The 13,894-nt window shown below is 41.2% G+C and overlaps 2 protein-coding genes across 2 annotated transcripts; one reads left to right on the top strand and one right to left on the bottom strand.

The window, feature by feature from the left end:
- The first annotated feature begins 2,864 nt into the window (after window positions 1-2,864).
- Window positions 2,865-6,574, top strand: LOC121979896 (FT-interacting protein 3-like). The gene has a single exon (XM_042531876.1). The coding sequence runs from the start codon at window positions 3,422-3,424 to the stop codon at window positions 6,326-6,328; it is 2,907 nt and encodes a 968-aa protein (XP_042387810.1). The 5' UTR covers window positions 2,865-3,421; the 3' UTR covers window positions 6,329-6,574.
- Window positions 6,575-7,682: 1,108 nt separating this feature from the next.
- Window positions 7,683-10,699, bottom strand: LOC121979905 (60S ribosomal protein L18a-like). Its single transcript, XM_042531885.1, has 4 exons — window positions 10,560-10,699; window positions 10,211-10,326; window positions 10,061-10,124; window positions 7,683-8,260 (listed from the first exon to the last, which is right to left on the bottom strand). The coding sequence occupies exons 1-4, from the start codon at window positions 10,572-10,574 to the stop codon at window positions 7,919-7,921; spliced, it is 537 nt and encodes a 178-aa protein (XP_042387819.1). The 5' UTR covers window positions 10,575-10,699; the 3' UTR covers window positions 7,683-7,918.
- Between the last annotated feature and the right edge of the window lie 3,195 nt (window positions 10,700-13,894).

The following is a 13,894-nucleotide window of genomic DNA, read 5'->3' as shown; positions in this document are numbered from 1 at the left end:
TAAAATACTTTAAGCATCATATAACTTATTCCTCATCATTAATCATAAACATTTTAGGTGAAATTTGTTCATTAAAAGTGACTCCTTTATCCTCTATTCAATTGATCAATGTATAAAAAAAATCATAGTGCTAGGCGGTGGAGTTCAGAGACCACTTCTTCATCGCATCCCTTTGACCTAAATATGGAAATTTGATACTGGACTTCTTCTGGAGCCTTTTTTCATAAACGGGTTACCTCTAGGCCTTTTCCCTCGTGCTATTTCTTCAATCATTTGTAAATTCACCATCTACGTTTTCGATGGATTTCTTACACATCCTCTTTGTCACAGTAAAATCACATTCCTTAAAAATATTTTTATTCTTTTCTTTCATTTTATTTTAAAAACAAATCACCTTTTTCTCATTTCATGAAATAAGCATGTATCCGAAAAATTTATACATTTAACAAAAAACCTTGAAACTTATAAAACTTTTCATATAATTATTCAAGCATTTATTATGGTTACTCAGGACACTGCCAAGACTTCTATTTTTTCCCCTCAAACATACCTTTTCCATTTTACCCTTTATCATACTCATAAACTCCTAAACTTTACCCTTTCAACTTTTTACCATAAACTTCGACTCAAGCCCTTCCTAAACCATTCCATATACAAAGTTGCTTTCTAAAAATTCCTCAAATATGTTGCCGAGCCTCTCGACTCTTTCAACACGACTTAACTTCTCATGCAAATCCTAGACCCATTTTTTACCCTAATCGACTCAAACCTTAAAAATCTCCTTCCCAACTTGAATCATGACTCGACTAGACCCTTACAATCATCCTAGGACCCTCTTGGACCATGACAAACCAGCAACCAGCCTGCACACATCTCATGTGTGGTCCTAGCCCTTTTTCCCTCAAATTGTGCGCCTTAGATGGAGAACATGCCCATAGCCTAGTCCTCCATGGTTCCCTCGACTCCAAACTGGTTAACACCTCTCCTAGGACTCCTCTGGACCCTGACATGACCCACAACCATCACTACACCTAGCCATGCACGGCCCTTCCCCTTCCTTCCCTTAACCTGCAACCTCATGGCTCAAAAACCTAGCCTTGGGTTCGGCCACTTCTCTCTCTATCCAAACCCCTCCATCATACATGAAATACTTCTAGGACCACTAGACATCTTTCCCTTACTCCTTAACGGCAACCCTTGTCCCTAGCAATCTACAACAAATCTCAAACTTTGATAAAAACGTCAAAATTTTGTAAAAATACATCAAACACCTATAAAACTTTAACATAATCATTTTGGATGCATAATTATATAAAACATACATAATATGGATTGAATGGTGCAAAAAAAAAAAGTTTTAAAAAATATGCCTTAAACACTCGAATATTGAATATCGATGAGAGGAGTCGGAGTGCACGATCTAGGGATGGCTTAGCTTCACTTTTCCTTCTCTAAAAATCACATTTTTCTCACTATTATTTGTTGTGATATATTCCACGGTTGTAGCCCCTTTAGGAACCCTAGGTTTGATGGTTAGTTTTTTGAAAATAATACCTAAGAAGACTACGATTTTGGGTATTTAAACTTAAGGTTAATTAAGTCCACTAACCTTAGTTAATTTAGCTCAATTGAAGTCAAATACAACTTGCATAAATGGTTAATAATATTAAAATTTTTGAAATTATTTGACTAGTCTAACAAAAAAACCATTTAATTTGTCGAAAATCGGTTCTTAAAATAAAATAAACATCCACTCGTAAATAAATAGAAAACCTATAATTTTTTAGAAAATTTAAACTTAAATAAACATATTTTTAGCCATTAAAATAAATATTTATTTGAATTATTTAGAATATTTAAATTCTTCATGCATATGATTTACGTGAACATTTTAAAAAAATTTGAGGGCATTACACTTCCTCAGTTCAACCCAATACTTGATGGTGATTGTGATTTTATCGTTGTATTATGGGAAATTAACATCTTTCATAATCTCAAAACATAGTTGAAAATGGATGAATATATATTTTAAGGAAACTATCGGAGGAGACCGAGCACTCAAAAATTGCTAGAGGGGGTTGAGCACTCAGAAAATTTACTCGGACTTAGGATTACTTTCTAAGTACTCTATTTCGCTTTTCCGGCTCGGCAGCCCGGCCGACTCTATAATTCAACAGCACTATAGCTTAATAACTTGACTTTACAAGGCAGCTCAGCCATACTGATAGCACAATTCAGCCTTTCGGACAGTTCCCTACTTAACACTTTAAGATTATCAACTAAAGTCTTCACAATAGATAAGTTTGAAATTGATTTTTACTCATTTCAGTTGAACAAATTGTCCTCTATCTCTGACGAAGATGGTAGAACAATTAGTGTCGAAAAAAATATGAATTATTGTCCCCTTTTTTAAAGACAATTAACTAATCTTAAAGATACGAATTAATTAATCCCTCATAAATCCTAATAAGGAAGGAAATAAAAGCGTAATCTTCTTTTCATCCATCTCTTTAATTTTCCGTATCTGCCAATTCATCATCATCCAGCCATATTTGCCACACAATACCGTTAAAATTCTACGCGCGCGCGTCCTTTTTTTTTTTAAATTTTCTGTATGCGGCACTTATTACTACGTTCCCCTTCGGAACGGGAAACCCCAACTTCATGCATCGTATCCTACGTATTTAATGAACCCACAACGGTATAATGTGTACCGTAATCCAACCGTATTTAATTGAGACCAGAAACGGATCCGGACTTTTGTCCCTCCGAAACCCGGATCCGTGTTCCTTAAAGAACGGTCAAATTCGCGTCCTCGGCCCCGACATCGCGGTCCCAGAACGTACGGCAACCCCACCTTCCCAAGCTGTTCCCGCAGGCACTCGACGCGAGACCGAATGCGTAACGAGAGCTGCGTCGGCTCGACCAATCTCTTCGCGGATCAGGGAAGCGATGTTGCCTCCGCGGGCACAGCAGACCTCGTGCCGTATTTTATCAGGTCATCGAACTTGTCGAACCTGTTCGCTAGGGCACGCGCAGGCGCAGAGGGCTCCGGCTCAGTCTCTTTTGGACGCCGCGGCAGCGATGGCGGCAATCTGATGTTGACACGTGTACCCTGATCTGTCGCAAAACCGACCCTCGCTCGCCCCCGTGCTGTTACTTCCGCACGCCGCCCGAGAGAGCGGACGGACGGACCGTCGTAGCGACCAACCACCGGCACGGTTGCCGACGTACGCCTGTTGTCGACCCTATCCACACCCATACGTCTATTTTACTTTTGAAAACCTTCCACAATTGGATTTTTGGGTTCTTTTTATACCCTTACCCTTTTCGTTTTAACCTAATATCCCGCCGGGTGAAGACGACACCACATCGTCTGCATCCAGCGCTGCTACGCCCGTGAGCACGAAGAAGAGGGGGAATGGGGAAGGAGAAGTTGGTGGTGGAGGTGCTCGCGGCGCACAACTTGATGCCCAAGGATGGGCAGGGTTCGTCCTCGCCGTACGTAGAGGTAGAGTTCGAATACCAGCGGCAGCGGACGCAGCCTAAGCATAAGGACCTCAATCCCGCGTGGAACGAGCAACTCCTGTTCGATGTGTCTGACCCTGACGACTTACCCTACCGCTCCATTGATGTCGGAGTCTACAATGAGCGCGGCGCTGAGGGGAACGGCGCCGGGGGCAGAAATTTTCTTGGGAAGGTCAGGGTTCCCGCCGCCGGCGTGCCCGCCCCAGGTGAGCAGGCTGTGCCGCAGATCTTCCCTCTTGAAAAGAGAAGCCTTTTCTCCCATATTCGCGGCGAAATCACCCTGAAGATATATCGGATTGTGGCCGACGGACACTTGGCTCTCGCCAAGAAAGACGGCGGCGGGAAGAAAAAGAAGAACGGTGTTAATCCTTCTAACAACAATCAATCTTCCCCAGCTGTCATCGTTCCTCCACTCCCGAGGAAGCGGGCGCCACAGCCGGCTCGGAAGGAAGATTCCGTACCACCCGACGCCGAGCAAATCGCCCTTGCCGCACCTAACCGCCCCTACCCTATGACTTTTACGTTGGCCGGCGCAGGAGGCGGCGGTGGCCCCCATGACTTCGCTCTCAAGGAGACTCAACCACTGCTCGGAGGCGGCGGCGAACGTGACAAGTCGAGCTCTACTTACGACCTGGTGGAGAAGATGGAGTACTTGTATGTGCGCGTGGTTCGGGCGCGCGATCTCCCACTCGCAGGCGGAATGGTTCATGCGGAGGTGAAGCTTGGCAACTACCGTGGGGTGACGCGGCCCTTTGCCAGGACAGACGCAAACTGGGATCAGGTGTTTGCCTTCTCTAGGGACAACATCCAATCATCGGCGGTGGAAGTGTTCGTAAGAGAGGGTGGCGGTCCGACCACAAAGGATGACTTCATCGGCAGGCTCGCCTTCGATCTCGGTGAGGTGCCGCGGCGAGTTCTCCCCGACAGCACGCTGGCACCGCAGTGGTGTCGGATGGAAGGGAAGGTCGGAGGGCGGGCGAAGGGGGAGGTAATGCTCTCGGTTTGGTTCGGGACACAAGCTGACGAGGCCTTCGCCGAAGCCTGGCATTCGCGTGCCGCAGGCGTCGTTGGCGACGGCTTGTCTTCCATTAAGGCCAAGGTGTACATGGCCCCCAAGTTATGGTACCTGCGTGTGTCGATCATCGAGGCTCAGGACCTCGTCGTCTCCAGCTCGGTCCCCGCCCGCCTACCTAAGCTCTTCGCAAAAGCTCAGGTGGGAGTCTATGTGCTCCATACCCAATTACCGTCAGCGCTGCCCAACCCTAGCTGGAACGAAGACCTCCTGTTCGTGGTGGCCGAACCGTTCGACGACATCTTGACAGTGTCCGTGGAAGACCGCCTTAGCCCTGGCCACGAGGAGTTGCTTGGCCGGCTCACCGTGCCTGTGTCGGCCATCGAACGGAGGCTGGACGACAAGCCGGCGGCGTCGCGTTGGTTCGCGCTCGACCGGGGGCAGGGCTCCGGTCACTCCGGCGGCCGCGTCCATCTACGCCTCAGCCTGGACGGAGGCTATCATGTTCTCGATGAAGCAGCGGCGCACAACAGCGATCTCCAGCCTACTTCGAGGCAGCTTTGGGAGCGGCCGGTGGGTATTCTGGAGCTGGGGATCCTCTCTGCCTCCGGCCTGGCGCCGTCGAAGCCCGGTGGCACCTACTGCGTTGCCAAATACGGTCCGAAATGGATTCGGACATGCACTGTTGTTGATTCGACGAGCCCTCGTTGGAACGAGCAGTACACTTGGGAGGTGTTCGACCCCTGCACCGTCATCACCATCGGCGTCTTCGACAACAACCGCGTCGCCCATGGCCCGCCCGGCATGGACACGCGCATTGGGAAAGTTCGCATCCGCCTCTCGACCCTGCAGACGGACAGGGTGTACATTCACGCTTACCCCTTGCTGGCGGTGCACCCGTCGGGAGTGCGCAAGGTAGGGGAGCTCCAGCTGGCCGTCCGCTTCTCATGCGCCGATGCGGCAAGCATGCTCCACGCATATGCCCGTCCGATGCTCCCGAAAATGCACTACGCGGAGCCGGTTCCCACCAACCAGATAGAGCGTCTCCGCTTCCAGGCCATCCAAACGGTGACAGCGCGGCTTGGCAGGGCGGAGCCGCCGTTGGGACGAGAGGTGGTCGAGTACATGCTGGACCACGGATCCCATCTCTGGAGCATGCGTCGGAGCAAGGCCAACTTCCTCAGGCTTGTCTTGGTCTTCTCCGGTCTGGCAGCTATCCGCCGGTGGTTTGAGTTCGTCCGCAGCTGGCAACGCCCTTTCCACTCCGCTGTCTTTACGATGGTGTTTTTATTCTTCGTCTTCTCCCCGGAGCTGATTCTGCCTACAGCTTTCTTCACGACTGCAGTCGTCGGGCTTTGTCGATACCGATCGCGGCCGCGCCACCCACCGCAAATAGACTTGCGACTGTCGCACGTCGACGCGGTGTGCGCGGACGACCTGGACGAGGAGCTCGACACGTTCCCGACGAGCCGCAGCCCGGAGGTGGTTCGCATGCGGTACGACAGGCTGCGAAGCGTGGCGGGGCGGGTACAGATGAGGCTGGGGGACATGGCGACGGTGGCGGAGCGTGCGGAGTCGTTGCTGAGCTGGAGGGACCCGCGGGCGTCGTTTCTGTTCCTGATGTTCTGTTTGCTGGCGGCGGCGGTGATATACTCGGTGCCGACGAAGGTGCTGGTGGCGGCGTGGGGTTTGTACGCTCTGCGGCCGCCAAGCCTTCGGGATCGGCTTCCGTCACCGTTGACGACCTTCTTTGAAAGGTTACCTACGAAAGACGACATCTTGTTGTGACCAGATAGATAATTTTGGATCTTCTCAGGCTCCTTTCTTCATTTGTTTAGTCTAAATGTTTCTGACTGATACAGTGGTAGGAACTGCGGCTATCATTGGCTAATCTTTTATTCACATTTCTCAATTAATCACATTGGTACTTGGTAGCCTCAATTATTAGATGTATCATGTCTTTATGAAGTTTTAACATGTTTCTTTTGCATCATGCTTCCTTTGCAAAGACTGCCATGATGCTGTTCTTGTTTACCAAGGGCCACATCAAGATAACTAGCTTACCTATTATGGCTCCCAGCACTTTGCATTTCTTGTGTTGAATAGGGATTCCTCAGATACTGCACTCTGTAAATCAAAAGCGATAAGGATAAGATGCTGAATTTATTGGTTTCTAGCAATAACAAACTATACAGGCACCAAGGATGTTTTTTTGTTAATCAAAACATGTCACAATGAGCAATTGTATGTCAAAAATTATGATGAAGATGATAGGTTAGCACTAAATAAACACTGTCACAATCTTGTATAGACAAGACTCAGCCGAAAAGACATGGGTGAAACTAGGTGATTCTTGATAGTATTTCTTGCTCGTGCAAGATTAAGATGACTTGAGCTCCTAACTAGTTACCTGAGGTTGCACTTGAGAGCATCTAGTGTTGAGAAAACAGCCATAAGGTTCAGAAATTGGTGGAGCTTCGTCTGAACTAGTTACCTGAGGTTGCACTTGAGAGCATGTAGTGTTGAGAAAACAGCCATAAGGTTCAGAAATTGGTGGAGCGTCGTCTGGGATCAAGCAAATGACCGAAATAATTTAGTCAGCAGTCAGCCAGAGAAAAAGTAACAACATTTTATGTAAATGGCTTCACAATCTTTTGTTTGTCGTTTTGTTTTCTAGAAAGGAAAATTTTGGGGAATTAAAAGAAACAAAGGGGGGAATTTTCTCTATACGGTAGAAAGAGGATGTTTGATTGTGATCTTTAAATTAAGCACAATGCAAGAGCACTTGGTTCAGTTTATTTACATCCTATCGCAGCTTGCTGTGTTAAGAAAACCTCGTCTGTGTAAGTAAAATTACATTTTGATAACTTATGTATCAATAGGTTCTTCAAATCAAAAGTTTCTCTTCTTAAGATGATTAAATTGCACCAAGAAATAAACAATTCATTTGAATTAAGTTCCAATAATTATCACCATAGTGAGAACAGGTACCTCCTAACCTTAGTCATTTAATGATCAACTATAAACCACTTAAAAAGTAGTTGATAGCTTTGATAATTGATCTCTCTTAGATCAATCAAAATGTGCATCTACATCGATGAAGATGATTTTCATGTCTACAGAATCATATGCTCAAAGAAAATGAAATGCAACCAAGCACATTTAAACAGGATAAATTGTAGAGTCCATACAACTTCCACTGATTGGCTCAATGAAAATCATTAATGTCAAAAATATCACTGAAATAAGATTTGACTTATCTGAAAGTAACAATCCGAGTCAGACAACCACAAAAAGGATGATCCATGACACATGGCGAGGCTAAAATGGTTCGCTGATAATAAAAACTTCACGAATAACTCTTCCACTTATCCTTGTCTAAGTAAACAGATTAGGGCGAGAGGCCTTGAAGGTGGTTTTCAACTTTCTGGTGGGGGGCCTGAGTTTCTTGAAGACTAGAGGGAACTTGATCTTCGAGTCATGGAACTGCTTGGTGCTTTCACGTTTGCAGAGCTTGGAAGGGATGGTGGCCGTCTTTATGATCTGGATGCCATGGTACCTGACGCGGTGGCGAGACGCCATTTCATCATACATCTGCTCAACCGCACCATTCAGTGTAATATCCCTGTACTCTTTGTACATGTTATGGTAACCTGTTCTGCTCTGGTAACGCAGCCAGATACCATAGTTCTTGATCTTTGTTGGTTTCCTCTCAAAAATCTGCCAAACAGCAGGCTCTAATTAGATCTTCAATATCGTCGACAAAAAATGTCATAAGCAGCTAGCACTTCAGAAGAAATTATGACTAGTTAAAAAAATGAATCAATTTGGGATGTCCTCTGTGAATCTTACACAAATGCTAAACATTATTTTTTTTTCATTCAATCAACCTACCCAGAAAATTCAAAAACTAAACTGGCCCAACAAAAATAGCTTTGGTAAGATACAAGAAACTCATGGACCATCTACAGTACTCAAGAATGATCCTCTATAAGGCCGCAGATTAAGTAAAAATTGGCAATTTCACTAACTTCCTTTAACTAGAGAAAATATTAGTAAGCATGGTGCAAGAGAGTCATCCAATCTACTGTCAATCCTGTTCTGAATCTCATAATCAGAAGTGTCCTAGGGGATGCAGGCAAATCACTGTACTATTCTGCATTAAAAAATCAGATCAAGACGGCAGGGAAATAGTGGAGTACAGATTCGTTAGTTGCTAAATACCACATTTGATACATCCATCTGATATCGTACACAAATAAGTCCACTGCAAACAACCTGTACAGCCAATCGATTAGTTACCCAAAAATGGTGTATTCAGTCTCTCCACTTCCAGAGATGCCGAAATCATCTCCAAAAGCAATGAATTTGAAATAGGAGAGATTGAAGGACCAAAATCCTACTATAGCTTCAAGGAACGAATCAAACAGGCAAAAAAGGAGGCCTGTTGACCAGATTATGAAGCATATACTCAAAAGGAGTAATCAAATCAAAAACAATTTGAAAGCACAAGACAATTCCACGAAACTTGAAAGTATAACTTAAAAAAACCAGTTTGTGTGAGTAGTCAAGCACACAAAAGAAAAAATAGGTTCAATTCAAGCAATCAAGTTGTTTATTGTCACATTAGCGAGCAACGAAGTGATGGAAGGACAAATTACAAATTACAGTGTTGTGGATTGAAACAATACCCACAAGAATGTTTTATTTTGAACAAGGAAAAACTTAAGTTGCAGAAAGAAGCATTTATGCCAAAATATGGGGGCTTAACCACTCAATAACTTTATATATATATATATATATATATATATATAAAATCTGTGTGGTAATTCAACAACTAAAAGAGGAAAAGCAGAATGCTTAGCCAAGAAAGGAAGTATCAAGGATATAGAAGCATAAGAAAAGCAAAAAAAACAGCTTAAAGGAAAATCAGAATTTTACAAAAAAAAAAAAAACAAACCAACAAATGGAAAAAAAAAATATTAAAGACATACAGCCTGATCCTATGGAAAGGTGATAGCCACAAACCAAAACAGAACTACAGAAAAAATGAAGGAAACCCCTATATTTTAAAGTTTAAGGTATTCATTTAGTTAATGTTTTCTGAATTATTTTAAAAATAGAGTAATAATATTGATGTTTCTCACCATATTTATTAATGTAAATCTCTTAATAACTTCAAGTCATGCTCTCTTTATCACTTTAATAGAATCAAGTATGGTTCTATTAAGAAATTAAATTTACATGGTCAGCTGTTTTACTACATTCATATACCCTCTCTGTGAGATATTTATCCGAAATCTGTTAGCAGGCCAATTACTTGTTTAACTAATTATACTTGGAACACCAAATCTTTTCAACTACACCCTTAGTCATCGCAGCAAAGTCAAACAAAAGTAAACTATGAGCAAGAAAAGCAAACAAGATTCATAAGAAAGATAAATGGAGCACATGAACGACAGTTAAGTCACCTAACATATGCTTTGAGCAAAAGAAGACAAAACAAGCAAGGAAATAAACCTCGTTGATAGCAAGAACTTGACCATTGCTCTTCTTCACCTTCTTCAACTTCCTTAAGAAATACCTGAAATTCCCAAAATTCGATGGAAAATCAATTACCAGCAATGTCGAAGTGGACACAATTAAGAGGGGAAATCTACGAGTAACTACCAGAACTTGGATTTGGCTCGGACGTCATTGGTAGCCCAGAGCTTCATACGGTAGATCTTCGGGTGTTGGTCCGCCTCGGTCGGAAGGGCTCGGCCGACCACCTGGTACTGATGAAACTGCCACCATCCCAAACCATGAACATATTAATGCACTGTAAACGAGAAAGAAAAACTCGGTGCCGCACCAAAACACAATCGAACACAGTGCCTTTACAAAAAAAAAACACACACACACACACAAACACAGTGCCTTGACAGATTTCATATGAACGATTACCAACAGAGAAACGAAAATGCATGTGCATAATCGCCTTGAAAAATAAATTCGATCGAAATGCCATTAATTTTACCCTAAACTTGACCATCGTTGCTGAAAACTTCAACGCCGCACCGCACAACCAACCCTAGGAAGTTCCTTCACGAGTTAATATCGTGACATATGCGGCGGGCGAAACCTAGATCCTATCTTTTTACCGATTTAGCCTCAGACTGCATCAAAATTACGAAATTTTGACTGAATTCACTTATTAATGGGTCGGATATAATGCGAATGCAAATAAAAACACCCACAAAAAATAGTACGCAATTTTCCGGTTAACTTCGAAATAAGTTAAATGGAAACCAATAAAGTTTTTACCACTAAACCAAATAAATTAAATTTAACTAAATCATTTTTTAATTAACTGAATTGATTAAAATTTTTAGAAGGTGTTTGGTTCAAATTTATCAATCGGAATGATAATGAGTTTGATTATAGGGTCAATAGGAATGGGAATCAGAATTACATTATCAGTATTTGGTTCAAATTCTAGATTGGATAGGATTATAATTGATAATGTTTGTTTCTATCAACATTAATAATAGAAATCAAATAAATTTCTAGTTTTACCTTATGTAGTTAATGCATTAAAAATTATTAAAAAAATGTTATCTCTATTTTTTTAAATAACATATATGTTAAAATTATTACAAAAGATATTTTAATTTTTTTATTTTAATTATTTATATATTTTAATTTGGTTCATTTTAATTTGAAATGAAAACTTGTAAGAACCACTTAATCTTTAATTTGTGTTGATCGTCATTTTTAATCTTTGATTTGTCGTGCGCCATATTTTTATTATCATATTTCTATATTAAAAAATATATATATAAAAGGTATTCCTCCGATGAGATCCCAAACATTATACATGGCGATCAACACAAGTGCATACCTGACGCAAATTCAACGGCAACTGCTGTATTTGTCTTGCTATGGATGCTTCACAAAGCTACAATTGCAATGTCAAGACCATTTGCACAAGCTCAAAGAAATATAAAAATGAGAAGAACATCACTGCAAGAAGCACAAATGAAATTCAGCACATCCTATAAGATCCAACATTGGATGCACAAGCACGTGTTACAGATGCACAAGATTGGACCTATTTTTTCATAGAGAAATAAAATTCAACACATCACATAACATATTCAAAATATCACCCAAAACAAAATCAGTAATAACACTGTTCATAACCATTTTAAACATCATCTACTTGTTTAATACAAAATGAAATGTCTCAATACAAAACCAACTATGAGACTTAAGCAAAATATAAATCTACCCATAAAACATTAACCTCAATAGTTGAGGATAACAATGCCAAAATCAGGATTTTAACAGACTTTAGTTATATTAAAGTGAGTACATATGCTCTCACTTCAGTGGAATCTAAACTAAATAACAAGTCAACATTCAAAGGATCCTGACAAATTGCTTTAGAAATCTTGTACTTATCTGGACCACTGAACTCATGTTTTTCCAACAGTTCAAGAACTTGTGGCATTCCTGAGGTTGTACCTTGCATCCAAGTTGACATTGTGCCAAGGTAAACATCAAGACTCTTCATAAAACCCCGAATTTCATCATTAAATTCCTTGTACTCAGTTTCAGCATTCTTCACAGGTGCAAACTTGGTCTTCTTTGAAGCTTTATGAACTTGATGAGGACATTTTTTTTTGGCAGCACGTGAACTAGAAGAATTAGATGGTAATAACTCCTCAGTGTTAGAATCACTCTCATCTGTCATAGTCAAAGTAATATCAACATTCCCTAAATTTTGCTCAGCAGCAAGTGGATCTTCAGCCATATCCTCTGTTGCTCAATCCTTGTCATACACAATATCCAAATCCATAAAGTAAGGGAATGAGACATTATACAAGCCCTTAGCATCTTTATGAATCTATAAAAAAAAATACAAAATCAACATTGCAATTAGATTTTACATAAAATAACCACATAGCCTTTTAATTACAAATTCACGAAGGGTTCAAGAACTGATATATTTTGTTTGGCTTATGCAGAACTATGTTTCCTTTGTCTTCGATAGCATAATATTTTTAATCAAGTTTTGGGTGCTGAAGATATTGGTCATACACCATTGTTTTTGTTACCTTTACTCAAATCCTTTGTATTTGTTCTCATTGCTCTGCTAGTATTTCTATAGTTTGTGAATGCACTATCTGTTGGATCTGTTGAACTATGTGGTTTTTGTTACCTCTGCTAGTATTTCTATAGTTTGCTGAAGCTATTTGACACAATGGAGAAACTCACAAGGTTGATCATCTGTTTGAGTCAAGGAGTTTCTCCGTCTGCTAATGCATATGAGATAGAACCGTGAAGCACATAATTTAAATACAAGCAAATTACTGATAACCATATACTGAAGAATGCAAATTACTTTATTCATGTTTCTTAAATGGAGCTACTATGGCTCTCTACCATGGATCTCCTCTTGGACGTGGTTTTGGAAAGTTTGTGCAGGTAATCCCTGCTACAAATATCAAAGCTTCCATTTTTAAATAAATACACTAATTTATCCATGAGCCATGGTTGATCAGTGAACATATTTCCTAGGATGCATCTGTGACAATGTTAGGAACAGTTCGTAGCCTAGTGAAATATTGGAAGAGCAGCAAATGCAGCCAGAGCAGAGTTTGAAAAAAAAGGTACAACATACAATATTATAAAATAGCAAAATAAAACACATGAATTAACATACCTTAATCCATTCGGTATACCATGTGAATTCACATGTAATCTTTTTTTCAACATCATTCCAAGAACATCCGCTCTGCTTGCACATTTCATTAATAGCATGGTACCTTCCCTTCAAGAACTTGATCCTAGAGTCAATGTGCTTCACTTCAATTATCAACTGGGGTAACTTTTGCACCATTAATCTTTTTATTTCGTTCATGTAATTATTCTTAAAGCCACCATCTGTTTTCCAAAGAGAATCTATGACCATATCTTGTAAACATCTAATTAAGACCCAAGTTTCCTCCTCTGTCCAAAACCACTTATTCTTGCCTCTTCCGTATTCAACATCATTTGTCTCTTGGTTCTGGGCATCCACTGCACTGCTTTTCATCATACTGTGGTTCAACAAATACAAATTCCAAAAGCATAATAATATAATTATAGACATTATATAACAACTCAAACACATAAATATCAAATAATGTTCCAAAATCCTACATCATATTGAAAATGTTCTAATCAAAATACAACAAAAGCACAAACATATACAATAGTCAACCCATATTAAAAACTCCATTTCTCAAATTATTAAACATTTCAATTGCCATATTATTCCTGAACGCATTCCACTGGTCAGTTGGGGTAATTGTTCGTATGTATTCC

This window comes from Zingiber officinale, chromosome 1B (assembly GCF_018446385.1).
Source record: "Zingiber officinale cultivar Zhangliang chromosome 1B, Zo_v1.1, whole genome shotgun sequence".
In the NCBI taxonomy this organism is placed as follows: Eukaryota; Viridiplantae; Streptophyta; class Magnoliopsida; order Zingiberales; family Zingiberaceae; genus Zingiber; species Zingiber officinale.
The sequence above is the reverse complement of the archived record's forward strand: the minus strand, read 5'-3'. Positions and strand labels throughout refer to the sequence as shown.

Excerpts from the sequence above, each read along its gene's own strand:
- LOC121979896 (XM_042531876.1), top strand. The coding sequence starts at position 3,422 with ATGGGGAAGGAGAAGTTGGTGGTGGAGGTGCTCGCGGCGCACAACTTG.
- LOC121979905 (XM_042531885.1), bottom strand. Across the intron at positions 10,125-10,210 it reads CGAGCCAAATCCAAGTTCTG|GTATTTCTTAAGGAAGTTGA; the intron begins GTAGTTACTCGT and ends TGGGAATTTCAG. Across the intron at positions 8,261-10,060 it reads AAGTTCTTGCTATCAACGAG|ATTTTTGAGAGGAAACCAAC; the intron begins GTTTATTTCCTT and ends GCTGTTTGGCAG.